General features: G+C 59.2%; 7 protein-coding genes across 7 annotated transcripts; 5 read left to right on the forward strand and 2 right to left on the reverse strand.

The window, feature by feature from the left end:
- Window positions 1-83: 83 nt before the first annotated feature.
- Window positions 84-4,472, forward strand: DCS_02877 (uncharacterized protein; the record flags this gene model as incomplete). The annotated part of the gene is made up of 6 exons (XM_040800203.1): window positions 84-204; window positions 265-2,263; window positions 2,326-3,214; window positions 3,462-3,496; window positions 3,652-3,933; window positions 4,049-4,472. The coding sequence occupies 6 exons, from the start codon at window positions 84-86 to the stop codon at window positions 4,470-4,472; spliced, it is 3,750 nt and encodes a 1,249-aa protein (XP_040661086.1).
- A 470-nt stretch (window positions 4,473-4,942) lies between these two features.
- Window positions 4,943-5,965, forward strand: DCS_02878 (mitochondrial 54S ribosomal protein YmL9; the record flags this gene model as incomplete). The annotated part of the gene is made up of 1 exon (XM_040800204.1): window positions 4,943-5,965. One exon carries the CDS (start codon window positions 4,943-4,945, stop codon window positions 5,963-5,965), a length of 1,023 nt encoding a protein of 340 aa, XP_040661087.1.
- A 297-nt stretch (window positions 5,966-6,262) lies between these two features.
- DCS_02879 (cytochrome oxidase complex assembly protein) lies at window positions 6,263-7,015 on the reverse strand (the record flags this gene model as incomplete). The annotated part of the gene is made up of 2 exons (XM_040800205.1): window positions 6,263-6,768; window positions 6,850-7,015. The coding sequence occupies 2 exons, from the start codon at window positions 7,013-7,015 to the stop codon at window positions 6,263-6,265; spliced, it is 672 nt and encodes a 223-aa protein (XP_040661088.1).
- Window positions 7,016-7,461: 446 nt separating this feature from the next.
- Window positions 7,462-8,216, forward strand: DCS_02880 (uncharacterized protein; the record flags this gene model as incomplete). The annotated part of the gene is made up of 2 exons (XM_040800206.1): window positions 7,462-7,570; window positions 7,651-8,216. The coding sequence occupies 2 exons, from the start codon at window positions 7,462-7,464 to the stop codon at window positions 8,214-8,216; spliced, it is 675 nt and encodes a 224-aa protein (XP_040661089.1).
- Window positions 8,217-10,922: 2,706 nt separating this feature from the next.
- Window positions 10,923-14,214, forward strand: DCS_02881 (Ankyrin repeat protein nuc-2; the record flags this gene model as incomplete). Its single annotated transcript, XM_040800207.1, has 6 exons — window positions 10,923-10,943; window positions 11,009-11,134; window positions 11,212-11,262; window positions 11,324-12,116; window positions 12,182-13,974; window positions 14,032-14,214. 6 exons carry the CDS (start codon window positions 10,923-10,925, stop codon window positions 14,212-14,214), a joined length of 2,967 nt encoding a protein of 988 aa, XP_040661090.1.
- Window positions 14,215-14,891: 677 nt separating this feature from the next.
- On the reverse strand, window positions 14,892-16,489 carry DCS_02882 (CUE domain protein; the record flags this gene model as incomplete). The annotated part of the gene is made up of 4 exons (XM_040800208.1): window positions 14,892-15,313; window positions 15,369-15,869; window positions 15,921-16,383; window positions 16,469-16,489. 4 exons carry the CDS (start codon window positions 16,487-16,489, stop codon window positions 14,892-14,894), a joined length of 1,407 nt encoding a protein of 468 aa, XP_040661091.1.
- Window positions 16,490-17,028: 539 nt separating this feature from the next.
- DCS_02883 (ATP dependent RNA helicase) lies at window positions 17,029-19,132 on the forward strand (the record flags this gene model as incomplete). Its single annotated transcript, XM_040800209.1, has 2 exons — window positions 17,029-17,250; window positions 17,315-19,132. The coding sequence occupies 2 exons, from the start codon at window positions 17,029-17,031 to the stop codon at window positions 19,130-19,132; spliced, it is 2,040 nt and encodes a 679-aa protein (XP_040661092.1).
- Window positions 19,133-19,808: the final 676 nt, after the last annotated feature.

The following is a 19,808-nucleotide window of genomic DNA, read 5'->3' on the forward strand; positions in this document are numbered from 1 at the left end:
GTTCAACAGACACATTCGACTCGACATGAAGCGGCCAACGACCGTCACGTTTTTGGCATTTTGGAATTCCTTGCTTGGTCCAAATGGCTGACCGCGGGCTTTTCAACATAAACTATGGCCATCCCGGCATTTTGACATACGTCCCCGCCAAACGTCCTCAGGATGGCCCAGGCCTACTGCACACAAGCAGGCTTACTGGGCCTCGTACGTCGATACCGCTCATCTCTTGCGCATGTCGTCTCTTTCTAACCTTTGACTTTGCAGCACTGCGTTTCAACATCATCGGCTCGTCGGCAGAGCTCTATCCGCCGTCCAATCCACCAACCCCTGTCCCGACGTCTCATCTATGGAACGAACGCCGGCTCCAGCGTAGATGGCTGTTCAAAACCCATCCCGAGGCCTTCATGGGCGATCCTTCCATCCGAGAATTGCTCAAGGAAGAAAAGTTCGACCCGGTCGAGGATTCCACGGATCGGAGACACGTTCTTGCGATAGGACAGATGACTGATCTGACAGACCATGCGACGCCGCGAAGCACGCCTTTGCTAGCGGTCGCCACAGGCACCTCGGGACAGCAACTGCGGCTGGCTCGAATAGACGAGTCCCAGTGGCAGTGGGGGGCGAGCGAGGATGTTCTGTTGAACCTATCGGTCGTTGATCCCATCCACCGCGAGGAGGAGACGACCTGGATGTGCGACCCAACGCCCATCTTGCAGATCAGGTTCGTCAAGTACATTTCGCAACACGACTCCATTCGATGGCTGCTTGTACAGAAAGCAACATCAATCGCCATCCTTCGACCTGAATACAATCCGGTGCCAGTTCTCGGAGCCGAAACGACTGGATTTCCTGCGGAAGGGCCGTCGTTCATCAACCCAAATCCCCTGGTAACGCTTCATCACCGCCAGACTGGCGGAAACTTGTTTGCCGACATGACCTTCAATCCGGCTGTCAGTGGACGTCCCAATCAACTAGGCGCTATCGACGAGTCCGGGTACTGGAGCATCTGGAATGTTGTCGGCTCGTCGGGTACAGTTAGGAAGACGATGCGTCTGGTCCAGCACAAGTGCGGGCACCTCTCCGAAGGCTTGCTTGGTGGAATTCCATCGTTTCCGAGCTATCCAGCTGGGAGGCATGGAATGATCTTTGTTGGAGGCGCTCAGGCCGACGACACATTTCATGCTCCCGCGAATCGCGAGGGAACCATGGGAACGACTGCCAGCCCGTCGCGGCATCTCCTTGTGTGGAATTCGGAGCGCTTTGAAATATTGGATCTTGAATCGCACATGTCACTTCCCGGCCTGAACGTGCTGTTGGCGTCGCGGACACGCGCCGACCAGATTCTTGACGTCCAAAAAAGCCCGTTGAACGGAAACCATGTGTTTTTTCTCACCACACAGCGATTGATCTGGGTAGACCTTGCTGGTCGAGGAAGATCATTAGAAGCCTCCTCGAAACCGACCATGTTGCTGTCGTGCACGCACATCGGCACGGTACAGGACGGCATACGGTTATCCCTGTCTCGCGCGTCCCACGATGATCTGCACACCACGATGGCGTTTACATATATCCCGGAAGTAGCCCAACTCGCCGTTTACTGGTTTAGCGTTTCGCCGGTCACCATGCTACCCCAGTGGCACCGGCATATCACACAGCTACCCGGCGGTCATGAGCGTGCTCGTGCCCGGCTGGTTCAAGTTCATCCGGCGAGGCTCGAACGGGGTCCCGGGTCGTCCCGGAGAGGTCCGGGATCAAATTACATGCAAAGTGACGCCAAATTTTACCAAGTTACAGTCTTGGGGGAAGACCTCGGTGTGCGCTATGGCATCTGCGCCTCCTCCAGCGATCCAGCCCTCGAGCTGACGCTGCCAACGACGCGTGTGGGGTGGTCGAAGAGCGAACAGAATCGACGTTGGAAGAAAAAACGAAAGTTTTTCTTGCGCCACGTGGGGGAAACATTCATGGTTCCCGATGGCATGTCGGAGGAAGTCATGAATTCACTTCTCAAGGAAATGGATACGGACGAAGAGTTGAGCCAAAATGAAGAGCAGCAGGAGAAGCAGCAGTCCGTTGCGGTGCCGGTCTCATCCTCGCCACGGCCTGTCCCCCTCCCTCTGATGAATCGCTTCGTGCCCATGCTTTCCGCAAAACTTGATCGGATCACCGCTCAGGGCGAGCTGGGTTTGCCCGCTAATCTGTTCGACGCTTTGGATGCGGCCGCCAAGAGAGGATTGCTGGAGGGCCGCCTACCCCTGATGACATGGTATGCTCCAACAATACCTCCCTCCCGAGCACGGACAGAGGCCGGCGACTAACTTGCTGCAGGGCCGAGGTGGCAGCCGAGCTTGAAGACCCTGCGGCGTACGAAGCGGCCGACAACGGCATGGAAGAAGATGTGAAGCGATTCCTCAATAAGTCTGACGGGAAACTGGTGGTCACGCCGCTTCGCAAGCGCTCTCCCGAATCGGCACGAGACGCTTTCGTCACGCTGTCAGCTCTGCGGGAAGAGCTCACACGCCTTTGGCTCGATCCTGTGCGAGATACATTGCCGGACGAGACGCAGCAAGTCTTCAAGGCCTGGATCGCCGAGCTTGCCGGGGACGAGTTTCTTCAAAGCTACGGGATGGCGGTGCAAGATGTGCCGCTCTTTGGACCGCGTGGTTCCGACGCCGAGGGTCTAAAGACTGGCAACGATTCGGCCGCCTCGCACGCTCCGTCCAACCCGAGGATAGCATCGTCATCCCCGACCCGCCCCGCATCGACGATCACCACACCATCCGAGTCGGAGGATGCTTGCCTCCAGCGGCTGAGGCTTCTCATGCCGTCGCTAGAGTCAGGTACGGGGTTTTCTGCGAAGCCATCGGCCTTGCTGTCGTACTGGCCCACGGAGCGCGGTATCGATACGCAGGGATATGTGTCGAGCGTGGCGGCGGCGTCGAGCGAGAGATTCCGCGACGCCAAGCAGCGGCTGCAGAGGTTCGAGGCCAAGCGAAAAGCCCAGTCAGAGAAGATCAAGCGGCCGGCGTTTAGGGGGCAGGGCTTCCCTGGCAGCGAAGGCGCAAGCCAGGATGCCAGCCTCCCAAGGATGCCGCCGCCGGGGTATGCCATGTCCAGCCAGCAGGCAATGCCCGAGTCGTCGCAGACGCAAAGGGAAGCTGGGCCCTCGGTGACCATGAGCCAACCTGTGTCGGGTCTGTTTGGAGACAGGAAGAAGGTGAAGAAGGGTAGACGGAAGAGCGGCTTCCGATGACCATGGCCTCGCCTGCTCGTTCAAACGTCTTCGTGCCGGCCTCTTCTATCCTATTCTGGAGAGTTTCGGGGGAGGAGCATAGCACAAACTCAATGTTATTTCAGAGAAAGCGACATATTCTCCATCCACCGGCACTATTGGTCCCGTCTTCGTAGTGGTGTTTGTCAGTGAGTTGTGACGGGCGCAAGTAAGTACTTGCGTACCCCGTCAGGGCCACAGTCCCAGTCTAGGGGTCGAGCACTGGACGTAAGCGGGGCAGGTTCCCTCCCCACCGATAGCGTCCTCGACGCTCCAGTCTTCGTCCAGCGGCGAGAACTACGTAATAGTTGCGTTCCCAACTTGAACAAAGGCACAAGAGCAGGCACGGCTCGGCTAGAAATCTCTTTCTTGACCGGGTCCAGCCATTCGGTCAAGCTTCTGTTCTCAATGTCACATCGCCATGCTGAGCACGCCAGCCACGGCCACGACGACGGGCATGACCATGACCATGACCACTCGGACGACGTGACGCCGGCGCTGCAGTCATCTCTCTACGAACAAATCAACTTTGACGAAATCACGACGCTCAACGAGTCGCGGAGAGACGCGGGCAAGGCTGTGGTGAAGAAGACGTGGACGGAGCGGTTGCAGATCGAGCCAGAGTTGGAGAGCGATGCGGATGAGCAGCTGCTCATGACAGTGCCGTAAGTGTCTCGTGCCACAAGCTCGAGCCAAGCCATGCATCCATGCCATGCACCATGGTCGATGGAGGTGAGCTTGGTGAGGAACAGAGAGCTCCACGTTTACACCCTGCTGCAGCTTCACGGCCCAAGTCAAGCTCCACTCGATCCTGCTGCGGACGTCGCCCTCGGCCAGCGCGCCGCGGACGCTGCACCTGTACATCAACCGGGCGGACCTCGACTTTTCGTCGGCGGAAGAGATGGAGCCGGTGCAGAAGCTGGAGCTCTCGCAGACTTCGGATGTGCAGGAGATCCCCGTCAAGCGCGCCCTCTTCGGCAAGGTGCAGCAGCTGGGACTGTTCTTCGTCGACAATTTCGGCGGCGGCGAGGAAGAGGTCTCGCGCATCAGCTACGTCGGCTTCAAGGGCGAATGGACGCGGCTCGGAAAGGCGCCGACAAACATCCTGTACGAGGCGGCCGCTCAGCCGGGAGATCACAAGATCAAGGGGACGAGCATCAATGAGATGGGAAGCGGCATCGGCGGAAGAGGTCCGGGCATGTAGCCTCCAGACGTACATGTACACCATCTCCAAGGGGGGGGGGCTCATGGCATTATGTTAATTATGTTATCTGCGGCGGCAATGGCAGCCCGATACGAGACTCCCGTTCATACCACGTTTCAATTCTTCATTGCCATTTCAGAGGCGTTTCTTCAGAGTGTTGGAGCTCGACGCTTGGCCGTCCGTTGGTCGTCGTCCGATGCCAAAATCTGCCATGTCAATCGACCTACCCTAGAGGTGCTCAGTGCGACCCACTTACCGGGCCGCAGAATACCCGTGCCTCTCACAGACCAAGTAAGTAAGTAATACTCGCTGGCTTGCAGCCGGGGTGGCTGCCACTGAGCGATCGAGCCGCCAACCAGGCACGTCCCCAAAATTTCAAGCGGTCCAGGACGACGAGGTGGGAAGCTTCATCCAGCAACGTCTCCCTCCCTCACACGCGGCATCGCATCAGCGCAGAATCGAGGCCGGTCATGGCGCCTCGTCTACCGATACGAGTGGCCCTCCCCCGGCCGTCGGCCATTCTCCCCCAGGGCGCAGCCCGACGGCTCATCCTTCCACAGCTCAGGACGGCACCTCCCAGCCGCGGCGTGCACAACGGCTGGTCGACGGTTCCTCCTCGCTCCAAGCACCGCCGCTTCAACCAGGTCAACTCTGGGCTCCCGGCCCTCACCACCGGCCCCGCGGCGGCCCTCAAGCGCAGGGAGAACACGACACCTCTGCGGGCGGGCGTGCTGGCGACGAAAAAGGGCATGACGAGCCTCTTTGTCGGCAAGACCCGCACCCCTTGCACCGTCCTCCAGCTCGACCAGGTGCAGGTGATTGCCAACAAGACGCGGGAGCAGCACGGGTACTGGGCCGTCCAGGTCGGCTCCGGCACGAGGGCCGGTCGCAACGTCACGAGCCCCCTGCTCGGCTACTACGAAGCCAAGGGCATCGCCCCCAAGAGCAAGCTCGGCGAGTTCAAGGTCCGGGATGACAAGGGCCTGCTGCCCGTCGGTGCCCAGCTGCTGCCGGACTGGTTCCAGCTCGGCCAGTACGTCGACGTGCGAGCACGGTCCCGCGGCATGGGCTTCGCCGGCGGCATGAAACGGCACGGCTTCAAGGGCCAGGGCGCCTCGCACGGAAACTCCAAGAACCACCGAACGATCGGCACGACAGGTCCCTCGCAGGGCAGCGGCAGCCGCGTCATGCCGGGCAAGAAGATGCCGGGCCGCATGGGCAACGAGTGGGTGACGGTGCAGAACCTCAAGGTGCTCCAGGTCGACAACGAGCTGGGCGTCGTGCTGGTCAGCGGCGCCGTGCCGGGGCCCAAGGGACGGCTCGTCAAGCTGCAGGATTCGAAGAAGCGGAAGGCGCCCGCGCTGCCGCACAGGGAGAAGGCGCTGAGGGAGCTCGGGGAGAGGCAACCGGATGCGGACGCGCAGCTCGAGGCCGCTCGGCTGAGCCATCTAGACATGAAGGCCCAACGGCAGGCGAAGACGGCCGAGCTCTGAGCCCAGCCTCTCTCGTCGCAGGCAGGGGAGCACCGAGAGGAGGGGAGCGCGGGGAGGAGGGGAGGCCGGGACGACGGGACGACGTCTCCAAGAGCGGGCATGCACATGTACGATGAGAGATGGGCACCCTTGCTACTGTACACATGTATTTTTTTGGTTGGCTTCACGGCGTGGCGCGGCGACGACCGGCCGAGTTGAAACCGACAAGTTCACGCCCTCTCCGCCACGCTCCCTCCACCACGCCCCTTCTGCCGGCGCGTCACGGCGACGGCTTCCCGACGTCCACCCGTCGAGCGGCTACTTGTTCAGAGCGCCCTGCTGCCTGAAGCCCCTCGTCGACGCCGACGACGGCCCATGCTCCTCGTCGAGCTCCGGCAGCGAAGCGGCGTCGTCGCCGAGCAAGCCTCGGAAGGGGTCCCGACCGTCGAGCAAGTCGATGCGCTCGCCGGAGCCGTCCATGGTGAGGCTCCACTCGGTCGTCTCGAAGAGGGAGCGGCTCGAGGGTCGGTGGCTGGCAAAGCGCATGGTCGCGCTGGCGCGGTTGCCACGAACGGTAAAGTAGATGTTGATGCGGCCCTGCAGCTGGTTCATCTCGCCGCGGATCCAGGGGATCTGGTGCTTGAAGTAGATGTCATCGCCGAGGAGCGCCCGCGCCCGGGGCGAGGTTCGCAGCGCGTAGAGCGTCGAGGAGACGATGGGCGACGACGACTTTTGGTAGTTGAAGATGGCGAGCGACGAGAGGGCGACGATGCCGAGGAAGAGGGGTAGGCTACGGCCCCATCGGAAGCGTACCTGCTTGATGTCTGTCTCGGCGGGCACCGTCAGCCGAGATGGGGGAAGGAAGATGCATCGTCAGACGTCGGAGCGGTCGTGGTCGAACGCACCTGGTAGTTCGCGGTCGGCACGCCGAGACATGAGCGGACCGTCGCCTTTCTTCGGCGCCGGCGTCAGCCACCGTCGTTGGCCGGTGCCTCGGGAGGACGACGGCGCATGGGGTTTGCATCTCGGCAGCGAGGCCTCGAGCCTCCGTTGGATCGCTCGCGATAGCATGGCGCCGTCTGGTGTTGCGTTGCTGGTGGACGCCGATCGGAGGTGGGAGGTTTTTGATGGACCCCCAACGGCCAGCACTGTAGTCAGCCGTCTACGGTGGCCCGGTGGGTAGCTGGAGGGGGTCGAATGAACCGACGTTGGCCTGACCGACAGGCGCAGAGGGAGCCACCAGCGCTAGCGGCACCGCCCTCAGGGACTCGCTCGCGTGCCGCTACGCTGTGGCGTCATGCCGCCGCCACTGCCTCTCGCGTTCCAGTGCTCACCTACTCCGTACAGGCTACTGGTAATGTACGCGGTGCCTGAAACGCGAAGCGCAAAGGTGCTGCTGCACCACTGACGAGGCACTGGCAATCCGTGGATGCAGTCGTTTCTCGCCGCCTTCTTCATCATCAAACAAACGCCTCGAGGGACAAGAGTTCCCAACGCCGTCCGCCCAAGCCTCCAGCATGGCAGACGTCCAACGCACAGGCGCCCGCGTGCGTCGCGCGTTCCGCTATCCCAGCGGCGACGCCGATTCCGGATCCGACGCAGAGCCGACAGCCATCGACGAGCAAGGTTCGCCCGCAGGCACCCTTCCCTCCTCGTCGTCCTTTTCTATCTCGCTCGCTCGCTTGCTCGCTGACACGAAAGGCCAGAGCAGGAACAGCTGATAGCCCTCCTCGCGGCGCAAAACACGGCCCGCAACGAGCAGTTCCGCCTCGCCCTCCTCGCCCTGCCCCTGATGACGACGCTCCCCTACCTGCCGCTTGTCTTTCGGCCGCCGACGGCGCTGCTCGCCCTCCTGAGCCTGTCCTCGCTCCTCTCCACCGCCTATCTGCTGCATCGGCTGCCGCCGACGGTCACGGGAATCGCCCCGCTCGATGCCTGGTCCCGCAGGGAGGACGTCCGGGCCGCGACCGAGGACGCGCGCCTCCGGCTGCGGACGGGGGGGAGACGGCAGGCCCGCGATGCTTCCCTGGCTCTCCGAGACGGCGGGTCGCCGCTGGACCTGTACCTTCCGTACCTGAACCTCGGTCTCGTGCTGATGCTGGCCTTGCTTGGGTTGGTCACCGGTCGCGGCGCCGACGCCTTCGGCTGGGTCGGCATGGGCAACCTGCCGGTCATGGTCCTTGCCGTCGTGTGCGTCTCCAAGGTTGTCATGGGTGGCGTGGACCCAGAGAAGGAACTGTCGGCCCTCAAATACCCGTACAAAGGCGCATGATGTTTTTCCGCTGTTCAGGTTGCCATCACGAGCACACGACCTTTCTTTTCCCCCTTTCCCCCTCTCTCGTGTCACGGCAGAAACGTTTCGTGCGTAGGCAGACGACGCAGTACAAGTCTGTAGTATATATGTGTGCATCATTTGGGGGGGGGGGGGGGGGGGGCATGCACAAGTATGAGCTCGCTTCTCCGTACTGTATCGTCACGTTCAGCTGGCTTCCTGTGCCCGTGCATCCGCACCCGTGATACATCCATGGTTGAGCACCAGCCAACCGGACAGGGCACGTATCAATTTGCCCAGGTCAAAGGCAAGTCCTGGTTCACATGTCAACGAGAGGGCCATTTCCCGTCTTTGCAATACACGCGTCATCACTGGCATGTCTGCTCGTATGCTCGTTGACGTAGCCGAGCAGATGGCAGCCAACACCACCACCTGCTTTCAATGTCCATGACAAAACACGCCCTATCGCTGAAGCACGGGATGGAATCCATACCAACAATTGGCTGCGGACGGACTCCCGGTGCGACAAGCACGGAGTACTTATCGCTCTTGTAAGTGCATGTAAATACAGAGGGCTTGGTCATCGCCGCAGGTACCGATACAGTGCAACCTGAAACGGTACCTGTTGATTGAGAGCGAGCACATGCACACCTACAAGACAGGACAGGCACATGCATGTGCTCGCATACGGGACCGGAGTAAAAATGCTAGGTTATCACTTACATGTACAGTGGTAGAAGATTCATTTATTCTTATACTTGCTTGCTGCACTCCGGATGGAGTACGTGACGACATGTACTGTACGGAGAATTACACGCTTTCGACTACACCTGTATGTACGGCGCAACTGGTGCTCGCAAGGTATTAATACTTGCAAGTTAAGTACATGTGCTGATCGTCGTGCCATCCAACGGGGATGAGGTAAGGTATTGCTGCCCGCCCGTTACCGTTGGCAAAGTTCTGCTAATAGTGCAGACGGTACTCCGTACAGTACATACTTGTACACCTACTTACTTACAGTACTGAAGTTCTTGCAGGTACGGAGTACGGAGTACGGAATATACTATTTGGAAGGGTTTCCCATAGCACCCAAGCATGACCCGGTTCCATGGTCATACGAGAACCAGCTTTCGTTGCGGCGCACGAGTAATAATACTTGGTAATTCCGAGTAATCAAAGTGCTTGCAATAATATTCATACTCGCACGCGATGAGCCCCACAATTGAGGTCGTGGCCAGGAGTATTACTCCGTACTCCGAAATTGTAATGGACGGCCCTCATGGATAAAATACTGTAAAGATGGAATAAGATATACTCCTACGAGCATAATAGTGCTACGAGAAATAATCCCACGAGGCAACTTGGATGCGTCCAAGTACAGAGTCCTCCGTACTTGCGGCACACATCAAGTACCAGTACGTGAGTTGGTTCGTAAAGTACGTACATGTACTTGCTGGCCGGCCTGGCTGTTAGCTTGGTAGCTCAAGTCGGCCTAAAACTTACTTCGCTTACCTCACCATGGAGCCTTCAGTGCTCGACGCTGGTTATTCCTGCTTCACAACTCGTACTCGTGCTTGGCGGCTCAGGCACATTGATTCATTGAGAGGCAGGCGAAACGGATGCAACATTACTTCGGCAAGCAGGAGCAGTACAAGAACGAGCAACAGACGGACAAGCACATTCACGCGCCTAAGCAAGCAACCCCCCGCGCGCCTGGGCTCCATCTCTCTCACTCGCTCGCTCGCCTCTCACTCGCCTCAATCACTCTCATCATTCACTCACCTCTGTCACTCTCACGCTCCATCTTTCTCTCTCACGCTTCCTCCTGACGCACAGGCATAGCCGCGACACCAGCGTTCCTCGACGGAGCATCCGTCTCTTGCAGCCCGCAGCTCGGCGCTCCGTCCGGTTGAACGGAGCACCGCTGACACTTCAAGGTACGTACTCGTGCCCTGAGCGTGGCTACGTTTGTTTGCCTGCCTGGCTGCCATGAAACCTACCAAGGACGAGCATCGCAACGCAACTCTCTGGTGCCTATTCCGTACTCGTACCAATCTTGGTACATGCTCGCATGCCGGCCGGTAGTACATGTTGCTAATCAGGCACGGCGCCAGACGATCCTGGGCACCGCTGCACCATTGATTCGCCAGCCGAGCGCTTCCCGCCATCCGCATTTCACTTGGGCCATGAGCTAAAGTCCCCGACTCTCACTCGCGTGTCCTGCGTCACCCTCATGTGACGGAGTGCCAAGTACCGGAAGAAAGGAGACCGTCAATCGCTGTTCGGTTGCGTCTACGAGTACGGAGAATTCCGCGTACGTTGCCCTCAATTTCATCGCTGGAAATCCCAACGACGCTGGACAAGGCCTTTCCGTCCCTTCCCCCGGATAAATGTCGCCTGCTCTCGCTCCGTAACGCTTGAATCACGCACCACATTGCTGTCGCGGCCGTCCGAGACCCCGAGCTCAGCATGTAAGTCGCTTTCCCTCTCGTTCCGCCGAGCCTCCGGCTTCGTGTCGACCTTGGGGCTTACGACTTTCCCCTCTCCCTCTACCCCGTCGCAGGAAATTCGGCAAACAAATTCAGAAGCGTCAGCTCGAGGTTCCTGAATATGCAGCCAGTTTTGTCAACTACAAGGCGCTGAAAAAGGTCCGTTGCCACCCCGTCTCGCGTCGAATGGGGCATCTGTCCGCCAGCGCACGCCATCATGGCTCCCTCTCGGGCGACGGTCGGTTGTGCCACCGATGCCGAGCCCAACCTTGCTTGTACCACTAACACGCTCTTCTCCTGCAGCTCATCAAGAGACTCTCGGCGACGCCGACCCTGGCTGCCCAAAATGATGTCCAGCAACGTTCCATCACCCCTGCAGACTCCCAAGCGGCACTGCAGGCGAGCAAGGCCACCTTCTTCTTCCAACTCGTACGTCCGCCCTCCTCGCCCCTCACGTCGTTCATGCCCTTCATCCGACGAGTCGACAAAGCTGAGGCCATGCGCAGGAACGTGAACTCGACAAAGTGAATGCCTTTTATCTTCAAAAGGAAGCCGAGGTCTGATGGCCCCTCGCCCGGAAGATTCTCCCGCGTTCTCGCCCAGCTCACGCCCATCTAGCTCAAAATTCGCCTAAAGACTCTTCTCGACAAGAAAAAGGTGCTGCAGACGCGCCAGGACATCTCGAGGCGCTCCTCCAAGTTCACCACGCTGGAGGAAGGCTTCCAGCAGTTCGCCACCGATCTCTGCAAGCTCCAGCAGTTTGTCGAGATCAACGGCACCGCCTTCTCCAAAATCTTGAAAAAGTGGGATAAAACGTCAAAGTCCAAGACCAAGGAGCTCTACCTCTCGAGGGCCGTCGAGGTCCAGCCGTTCTTCAACGCCACCGTCATTAGCGAGCTCTCGGATCAGGCCACCACGAGCTTGCAGGAACTCGGCGCCTGGTCGGATGGAATCCAGGTCAACTTCCAGTCGGGTCACGTCGTGACGAGCCAACATTTCATGGGAACCGACGAGGGCGATGCGGATACCCTGCTGCTCGACACCGTCATTGCCGGAAACGCCGAGTCTCTGCGGGACCTGCTCGCCAAGATGCAGTCGGCGAGCGACCTGAGCGATGGCGACAATTCTCTCACGGACCGCATCACCCGAACCTTTCTGACCGCCATTCACGATGCTCCTCAGGCGTCGTTGCAAGTCCTTCTCGACACGGGCCTCGTCGATCTTCATTCCTACGACGACATCAACGAGCGCAACTGCTTGCACCAGGCGACCATATACGGCAAGCACTACGTCTTGGATTGGGCGCTCGGCGCCGGTGTCGCCGTCGACCGCACCGACGTCTACGGAAGAGTTCCCCTGCACTATGCCAGCTTGCATGGCCGGCTGAGGATGCTCGAGGTGCTGCTGGATGGTATGTAGCCGAGAGGCTTGCCGTCGCGCCCCCGTGTGTGTTCCGTTGGTGGCTGACCCTGGCAGCATGTCCCGACACCATCAACCTCATCGACCACGACAACTTCACTCCTCTCATACACTCCATCATTCATGGCCACCTCGACTGCATAGAGCATCTTCTCGCCAGGTCGGCACGCATCGACCCGGCCTCGGATTCGGATCATGTCCCGCTCAATCTTGCCTGCGAACACGGCTCCGAGCCCGTCGTCGAGCTTCTGCTGAGGCACGGTGCCAAGATCGTGGCGGATGCCGAAGGCCTCTACCCGCAGCACTTGGTGGCCCGATCCGGGAAGACGTCGCAGCTGCTGCTGCTGCTGAAGCAGTACGGGGCCGATCTCGATCAGATCGACAAGCTCTACGGCTGGACTCCTCTCGTCCACGCCGCCAGCGAAGGCAATGTCGACTGTCTTCAGGCCTTGCTCAAGGTCGGCGTCGATGCCAACATTGTGGACGAGAAAAATCTGCCGGCCATGTACTACGCCGCATGGGAAGGCCATCTCGAATGCATGAAGCTCCTCACGCCCTTCAACCCGAAGAGCAGGATGAGCCCGCTCGTGGCACAGACGCTTGCGCCCTTGGACGCCAGCACGGCCCCGGGCCCCATGTCCCTTGACGCCGATGCCATCCCCATTCTCGAGCTACCACCTCCCATCATCCCCCTTCGCCGATATGGTCACAACTTCCTTGATACCAAGACTGTGGTGCAAATCAACTTTGAGGACACCAAGGAGCAGCCGCTGATATTCTTTCAAGATGGAAAGTATCCCGCCGCTCGCCTCACCATTTCCTCCAAGGTCTCTGATCTCATCCCCAAAAATATCATCCTACCCTTCCAGGAGGACACGCGCATCGTTTCCTTCCAAGTCGACAACCTCGACACCTTCTCCCTCGATCTAGACGTCTTTCCCACCTATGGCGCCAAGGTCATCGCGAAGACGGTCGTGCTGCCCAGCGTCTTCAAGGCGCAAGAGGGCAGCTCCAGCTGCAGCCTCCCCCTGTTCGACCCCCGGCTGCGCGCCATTGGTCAGATCAGCTTCCGCACGCAGGTCATCAAACCTTTCAAGGGTCAACCGCTGGAGATTACCGACTTTGAAACGTACTGGAAAGCGACGAGCCAGTTCAATCAGCCCACAAGCGCCGTCGTCACAGGGTCGAGTCTCTCCGGCGACTACGTGAGGCTTTCTGTCCAAAATACGAGCGACGGCGTTCCCATCGTGTGGCCCCAGTGGACGATAGGCTGTTGTGGGCTCGAGGTTCCCGTTTGCCGGATGTCGCTCGAGCAGTTTTCGGCCGTCACGGCCCGAAGCACGAGCCGCGCCCAGCTGTCGTCTCTGTCGTCGAAGACGGCCGAGAACATTGCCGAAGTCTACCACGTGCTGGGAACGGCCGGCGTCACGCTCAGGGAAGCCCTCTCTGTCCTCCCGCCCGGCGTGAATGTTAACCTTCAGGTCATGTACCCGTCGCCGGAGGAGGAGGCCGCTTTGGCGCTCGGCCCGACACCCGACGTCAACGTCTTCGCCGACGCCATTCTGTCGGTCGCCTTTGACCATGCACGTGCCCAGAGGACTCAATTCCAGTCTCCTGAAGTTGCCCGCTCCATGGTCTTCAGCAGCTACAATCCTCAGCTGTGCACCGCCCTGAACTGGAAGCAGCCCAATTTCCCCGTCTTCCTCTGCAACGAGCTAGGCAGAGAAGAGGGGCTCTCCGGTGCCGGTAAGCTGCAAACCGGCGGAAGGAAGGGCACGTCGATCAAGGAGGTGGTGCGAATCGCGCAGAGCAACAATTTCATGGGGCTGATATGTTATTCTCGCCTATTGGTAAGAGTTCGCTCTGCGAAGACGTATCAACCTGGACACGATGCTGACGGCTCGCAGGAGATGGTGCCCGCGCTGGTAGACGCGATCAAGTCGCACGGGCTGGCGCTCGTCATGGACAAGTCGACGGATTCTCCCGACTCCAACCCCTTGTCAAACCCATTCCCGCGACCACCAAAGGGCGTGGATGGCGTCTTGAAGAAGCACGGCATACTTCGCTTTAACGACTCGATAGACATGTAGACTACGGGAACAGCGCCGCTGGTGAAATTATTTTTGGCTTTGAGGGTTTGTGATGGCTCCCGGCAAAGCTGCTGTCAGTTTCGGTTACTCAACTCAATAGCGGCTGCTTACCGTCTCCTGCATCACGAACTGCCACCCAAATCTGTGCAGGAAGGCAGCTGATGATGACCACCTGGATCGGGGTGCGGGGTTTTGTTATCAGTCTTTTTCACATGTTTGTAGGAGAAAAAGTCCTTGATTGAGTTTGACGAATACGCAATGATCTACTAAAAGGCGCACCGCTGTTGGGCATATATATTCATCGACATGTTGCAACAGGGAGGGAGCACGATGACAACCCAGTACTCCAAGATGATACCGTTGACTTGTCAAAAGAACTTGTCGACGCCACTCGTGGCTACCGGGCCCACGTTCGTCTGCTAGAGATGACGGGCGTCTCGCGATATTGGACAGGTATAACTTGGCAGCGTGCCCGCGGGGATGGTGTACAAGACGCCCGCACTGGAGGCAGAGAGGTAGTTCGAACGTGTCATCGTTACCAGTCAACTCTTGGTCCCGGCTTCTGCAGTGGTCGGATACGGGCATGTACTTTCAAGCAGCACTCGAACGCTACCACGGAGCAAACATTTGAAATCCCATCCCTCCGCCAACTCCATCCATGGTCTTACCTAGCCAGCTCAGCTCTTGGCTGCGGACGAGGACTCGCCCTTTGCCGGCGATACGATTGTGTCGGACATGGCCTCCGCCGCCGCCTTCTTCAGCTTGTCTTCGTCGACATCTGGCTTGGAATCTTTGGCCTTTTCCGTTTCCTTTTCCTTTTCCTTGGAGTCTTTCGTCTCCTTCTCATCGTCGCTGTCGCCGAGACTGAACGGATCGTGATCGATGATGGGGGTGGGCGGCACCGCCGACAGAGGCTGCCATTTGCTGGGCTTAACGGAGGGCGGCGGGCTCTTCGGTGCCATCTTGGGAGATGTTTCGTACATGTTGATCTCCTCGGTCTCCTCCTTGAAGCCCACGCGGCGTCCATCGGCGGGTCTGGGAGACGAAGATGGCGGTGGGGGTCGGTGCAGGCTAGGGTTTACCGGGCGCTTGACGGGGGCTGTGGGTTCTGTGTCAGCGAATGTTTCGAGGGCTCGTTGTCGCGCCGGACTCACTCCCGTCGGCCGAGAATTTCATTCCGGCAAAATCGTCGGTCAGGACCTGCGGGTCAGCGTCATATCTTTCGTAGTCACCGCTCCTGCGACTCGGTTCTGGCTGTCTACGGAACGGCTGACCCTGTCCCTGCACGGGCTCCTCGCTCTCGTCAAAGTTCTCCTCGAACTTCTTTCTCAGGTTGGTTATCCACCCGTTGACCTTTGACTGGGTTTCTACGAAGCCTTTGCGCAGGTTCTCGCGGATGACGGGGAGGTCGTCGTCGAGGAAGCTGTGCTCGCGTTCGTCGTCATCCGACCGTCTTCGGGGCTGGCTGGCATAGCGGGACCGGCTTGATGTTCGAGCCTCGTACGCTCCGACGTTGTCGTAGTGCTCGGCGAGCTGCCGGGCATATAGCTCATCCGCCTCGACTTGCGTCATGGGCGTGTGTCCCTGTGGTCTCCGCGGTTGTGGAGGGGGGGTGTCCTCTGGTTCGTCCTTGGCCGCGTCGGGATCCGTCATCTCTGCAAGGAGTCAGTCTAGTTCGGCCGAGTTCCGTCGCCTTCGTTTCATACCTAGCAGTGCATTGAAAGCGGGCTCTACTTTTCCGCCGCTAGCTCTGATAACGGCCTTGATGATGGCAACATCCACGGTGGGGAAGGCTTCTTTCAGCATCATCGAACTCTTTTCCGTCTCTGATGATCGTCGAGGAGGATTGGGCAAGGCACTCTCGGTCGATGTCGTTGGCAGATTCGATGTCATTGGCTGAGTCGATGTCGTTGGTTGATTCGATGTCGTGGACTGAGTCGTTGTCGTGGGCTGAGTCGATGTCGTGGGCTGAGTCGATGTCGTTGGCTGAGTTGACGTCGCTGGCTGAATCGACGCCGACGCCGCGGCAGCAACGGTCCCTTGGGCCGCCCCGGCCGCAGCCGTGCCATCGGCGCCGATCACGCCGGTCTCTTGAACGTCATCATCATCCAGCTCGAGGGGCCTGGCAGTGGTTGGAGACTCGGCACCCAGCTCGGTCGAGAGCTTGTTCTATGCAGCGTTGGCCAAGGTCAAGTGGGTGACGTCGGAGCAGCCAGGGCATCTCGCGTCAAGGAAGATGGGAAAGCAAACATACCGTTTCCGTTGCAGTTGACATTTTTTTCAAAGAGCTGCTGGGATTTAATAAGGGTATGCTGTGTTCATCGAAGCTCATAGGAAATGGAGAGGAAGTGGGAGGGTTGAATGAAGCAGATGGTGACGATGTACGATTACGTATACGTAGCGCTGGTTTCCTCGACGGACAGGCCATGACTGTCAATCGATACTAGGGAGGGGTTAGTCCTCGAACGCGCCAATGACGACGAACGCTGCTGCCCAGGGATGGCATGAAGTGCTGGCGAAGCCACAGCAGTATGACGTTCGCCACATCCCCAGCCACGGAGCCGTGACCCCACAGGAGTGGTGGATGCGTGGGGTCTAGGGTAGCTCACTTTCACTGGATTTTGTCGTTCACATTCATGTGATGATCTGCTGTTCAGACTTGACAAGTCATGACCGAGTCTTGACCGGACGCAAGGTGATGCGACAGAACGGGACGTAGCATTTTCGAAATATCTTCCAGGTGAATGGTTGAATGGTGTCCGCCTACTGGCGTGTCCCTGCGGCCGCGGAGCAGACTCCAGCTCGTTTGTCAACATGGCTGATTTCAACATCGACTCAGCTTTCATCCCAGCTCTGCACAAACCTGCAGCGCTGCTGCCGATAGCGAAGCACCGCGAAAGCCTGCTGTATGTCGTCGAGACATACCCCGTCACCATAGTCATCGGCCAGACGGGCTCGGGCAAAACAACACAGATACCCCAGTTTCTCGAACGCGCTGGCTGGTGCTCGGATGGCAAGATCATCGGCGTCACGCAGGTATCTCGCCCCCGATCGTGCCCCGTTGCGGGAGCAGCACGGACTAACCACCATGGCCGAACAGCCTAGACGCGTCGCGGCAACGACGGTGGCGTTGCGCGTTGCCGAGGAGGTTGGATGCGAAGTCGGCAAAGAGGTCGGCTATTCGATCCGGTTCGAAGATGTCACCTCGGCGGCGACGCGTGTCAAGTTCATGACGGACGGCCTACTCATCAGGGAAGCTCTCGTCGACCCCCTGCTGAGTCGGTACTCGGTCATCATGGTCGACGAAGCGCACGAGCGGTCCACCAGCACGGACATCCTGCTCGGCCTCCTCAAGAAGATCCGCAGAAAGCGTCCCGATCTGCGGCTCATCATCAGCAGCGCCACGCTGCAGGCGGAGGAGTTTCTCTCCTTCTTCACGCAGCCGACGGAAGAGACGGCCCCCCCGGGGGCGGGTGGAGAGGAGAAGCACGAGACGGCGAAGATTGTCAGCCTCGAGGGCAGGACGTACCCCATCGACATCCTGCACCTCGAGTCGCCGGCAGAGCACTACGTCGAGAAGGCGGTGGAGACGGTGTTTGACATCCACAGCCAGGAGGGGGACGGGGACATTCTCGTCTTCTTGACCGGCAGGGAAGAGATCGACCATGCCGTGCAGGAGATTGCCGAGAGGGCGGCGCAGGCCGGCAGCAGGTACGGTGCCATACAACCGCTGCCGCTGTACGCCGGGCTGTCGACGGAGCAGCAAATGTACGTCTTCGACAAGGCGCCCAAGGGAACACGGAAAGTGATATGCTCGACGAACATCGCCGAGGCATCCGTCACCATCGACGGCATCGTCTACGTCGTCGACTGCGGCTTCGTCAAGCTACGCGCGTACAACCCGACGACGGGGATAGAGACGCTCACGGCCGCACCGGTTTCCAAGGCGTCGGCGTCGCAGCGGGCAGGCCGAGCGGGACGAACGAGGCCCGGAAAGTGCTTCCGGCTCTACACGCAGCAAGCGTTCGAGGCGCTGCCCGAAGCCAACCCGCCCGAGCTTCAGAGGAGCAACCTGGGGCCGGTGGTGCTGCAGCTCAAGGCGCTGGGGATCGACAACGTCGTCCGGTTTGACTTCCTATCCCCGCCGCCGGCCGAGCTCATGTCGAAGGCGCTCGAGCTTCTCTACTCGCTCGGCGCCCTCGACGACTATGCCAAGCTCACGCGCCCGTTGGGGTTTCGCATGGCGGAGCTGGCGGTCGAGCCGATGATGGCCAAGACGCTGCTGTCGGCGCCATCGTTTGACTGCCTCGGCGAGATGCTCACCATCGCAGCCATGACGAGCCTCGGCGGCAGCGTCTGGTTCCACCACGACGGCGAGCAGAAGCAGATGGAGAGCTCGCGCCGCAAGTTCGCGGCCGAGGAGGGAGATCACCTGACGCTGCTCAACGCGTACACGGCCTTTGTCACGACGGGCAGGAAAGAGGCTCGCTTCTGCCGGGAGAACAACCTCAACTTCAAGTCGATGACGCGCGCCGTCAGCATCCGCTCGCAGCTCAAGCGCTACCTCGAGCGGTTCAACATATTCGTCGACGAGTCGCCCGCGTCACGGCAGCCGGCGGCTGAGGCAGACCAGGGTCGGAAGGCGGAGCGGATCCGGCGGTGCCTCACGTCGGGATACTTTGCGCACGCGGCGAGGATGCAGGCGGACGGGACGTACCGGAACGTCGAGGGCGGGACGGTGCTGCAGGCGCACCCGAGCTCGTTGATGTTCAACCGCAAGGCGGACTGGGTGATTTTTCACGAGGTCATGGAGACGGGAGAGAAGACGTTTATCAGGGACGTGACCAAGATCGAGAAAGGGTGGCTGCTGGAGCTCGCGCCGGGGTTTTACAAGGTGACAGACTCGAGAACGAGCTAGGAGGACATGCATGTCCAAGCGAGCACAGCCGCCGCATGCGGATTCGAGCAGAGGGGGAGGCGATGTGATGGATTGAGCGACGATGAGGTCATGGCAGGCGACGCGAAGGATCTGGGGTGGTGCATTTCGAAGCATCTAGAGACGAATGGAGCATGGGCAATGAAGCCGTGTGAATGATTGCATTGCTCCGTACATGTAGTCTGTACTTATATACAGTACGGCCCTTTGCTGAGGAGGAGCATTATTGTTAATACATGTACTTGCACAGTGAGTACGGGCAATTATTATTACTTGCACAGGTATAACAAGTACTGCACAGACGCAATGACAGACGCAATGGCAGCAGAGCATCACTGCCTGAATCTAGGACTTACTTGCAAGTACGGTCATACTAATCAACTAGTACTCAGCGCTTGGGACGAAGAGTACGGAGTATTCGTACTTGTAAGTAAGTATTGCTAACAGGCAACTGCAGGGTGGGAGACGGCTACGCCTCTCCACTTCTCAAGCCATGGTTGCGGCTCCTCGCACCAATGGTACTTGCACTTACAGTAAAGAGTACTTGCTTGCATGTAAGCACAGTACCTGCATTACCTGTGCCTATACCTTTAGTATCAAGTAGCGCGAGTGCCTGTGGCTCGTGTGCGGTAGGCTCAGTGCCTTGGTGCACCCCTGT

The sequence above is a fragment of the Drechmeria coniospora genome, chromosome 01 (genome assembly GCF_001625195.1).
Source record: "Drechmeria coniospora strain ARSEF 6962 chromosome 01, whole genome shotgun sequence".
Classification (NCBI taxonomy): Eukaryota; Fungi; Ascomycota; class Sordariomycetes; order Hypocreales; family Ophiocordycipitaceae; genus Drechmeria; species Drechmeria coniospora.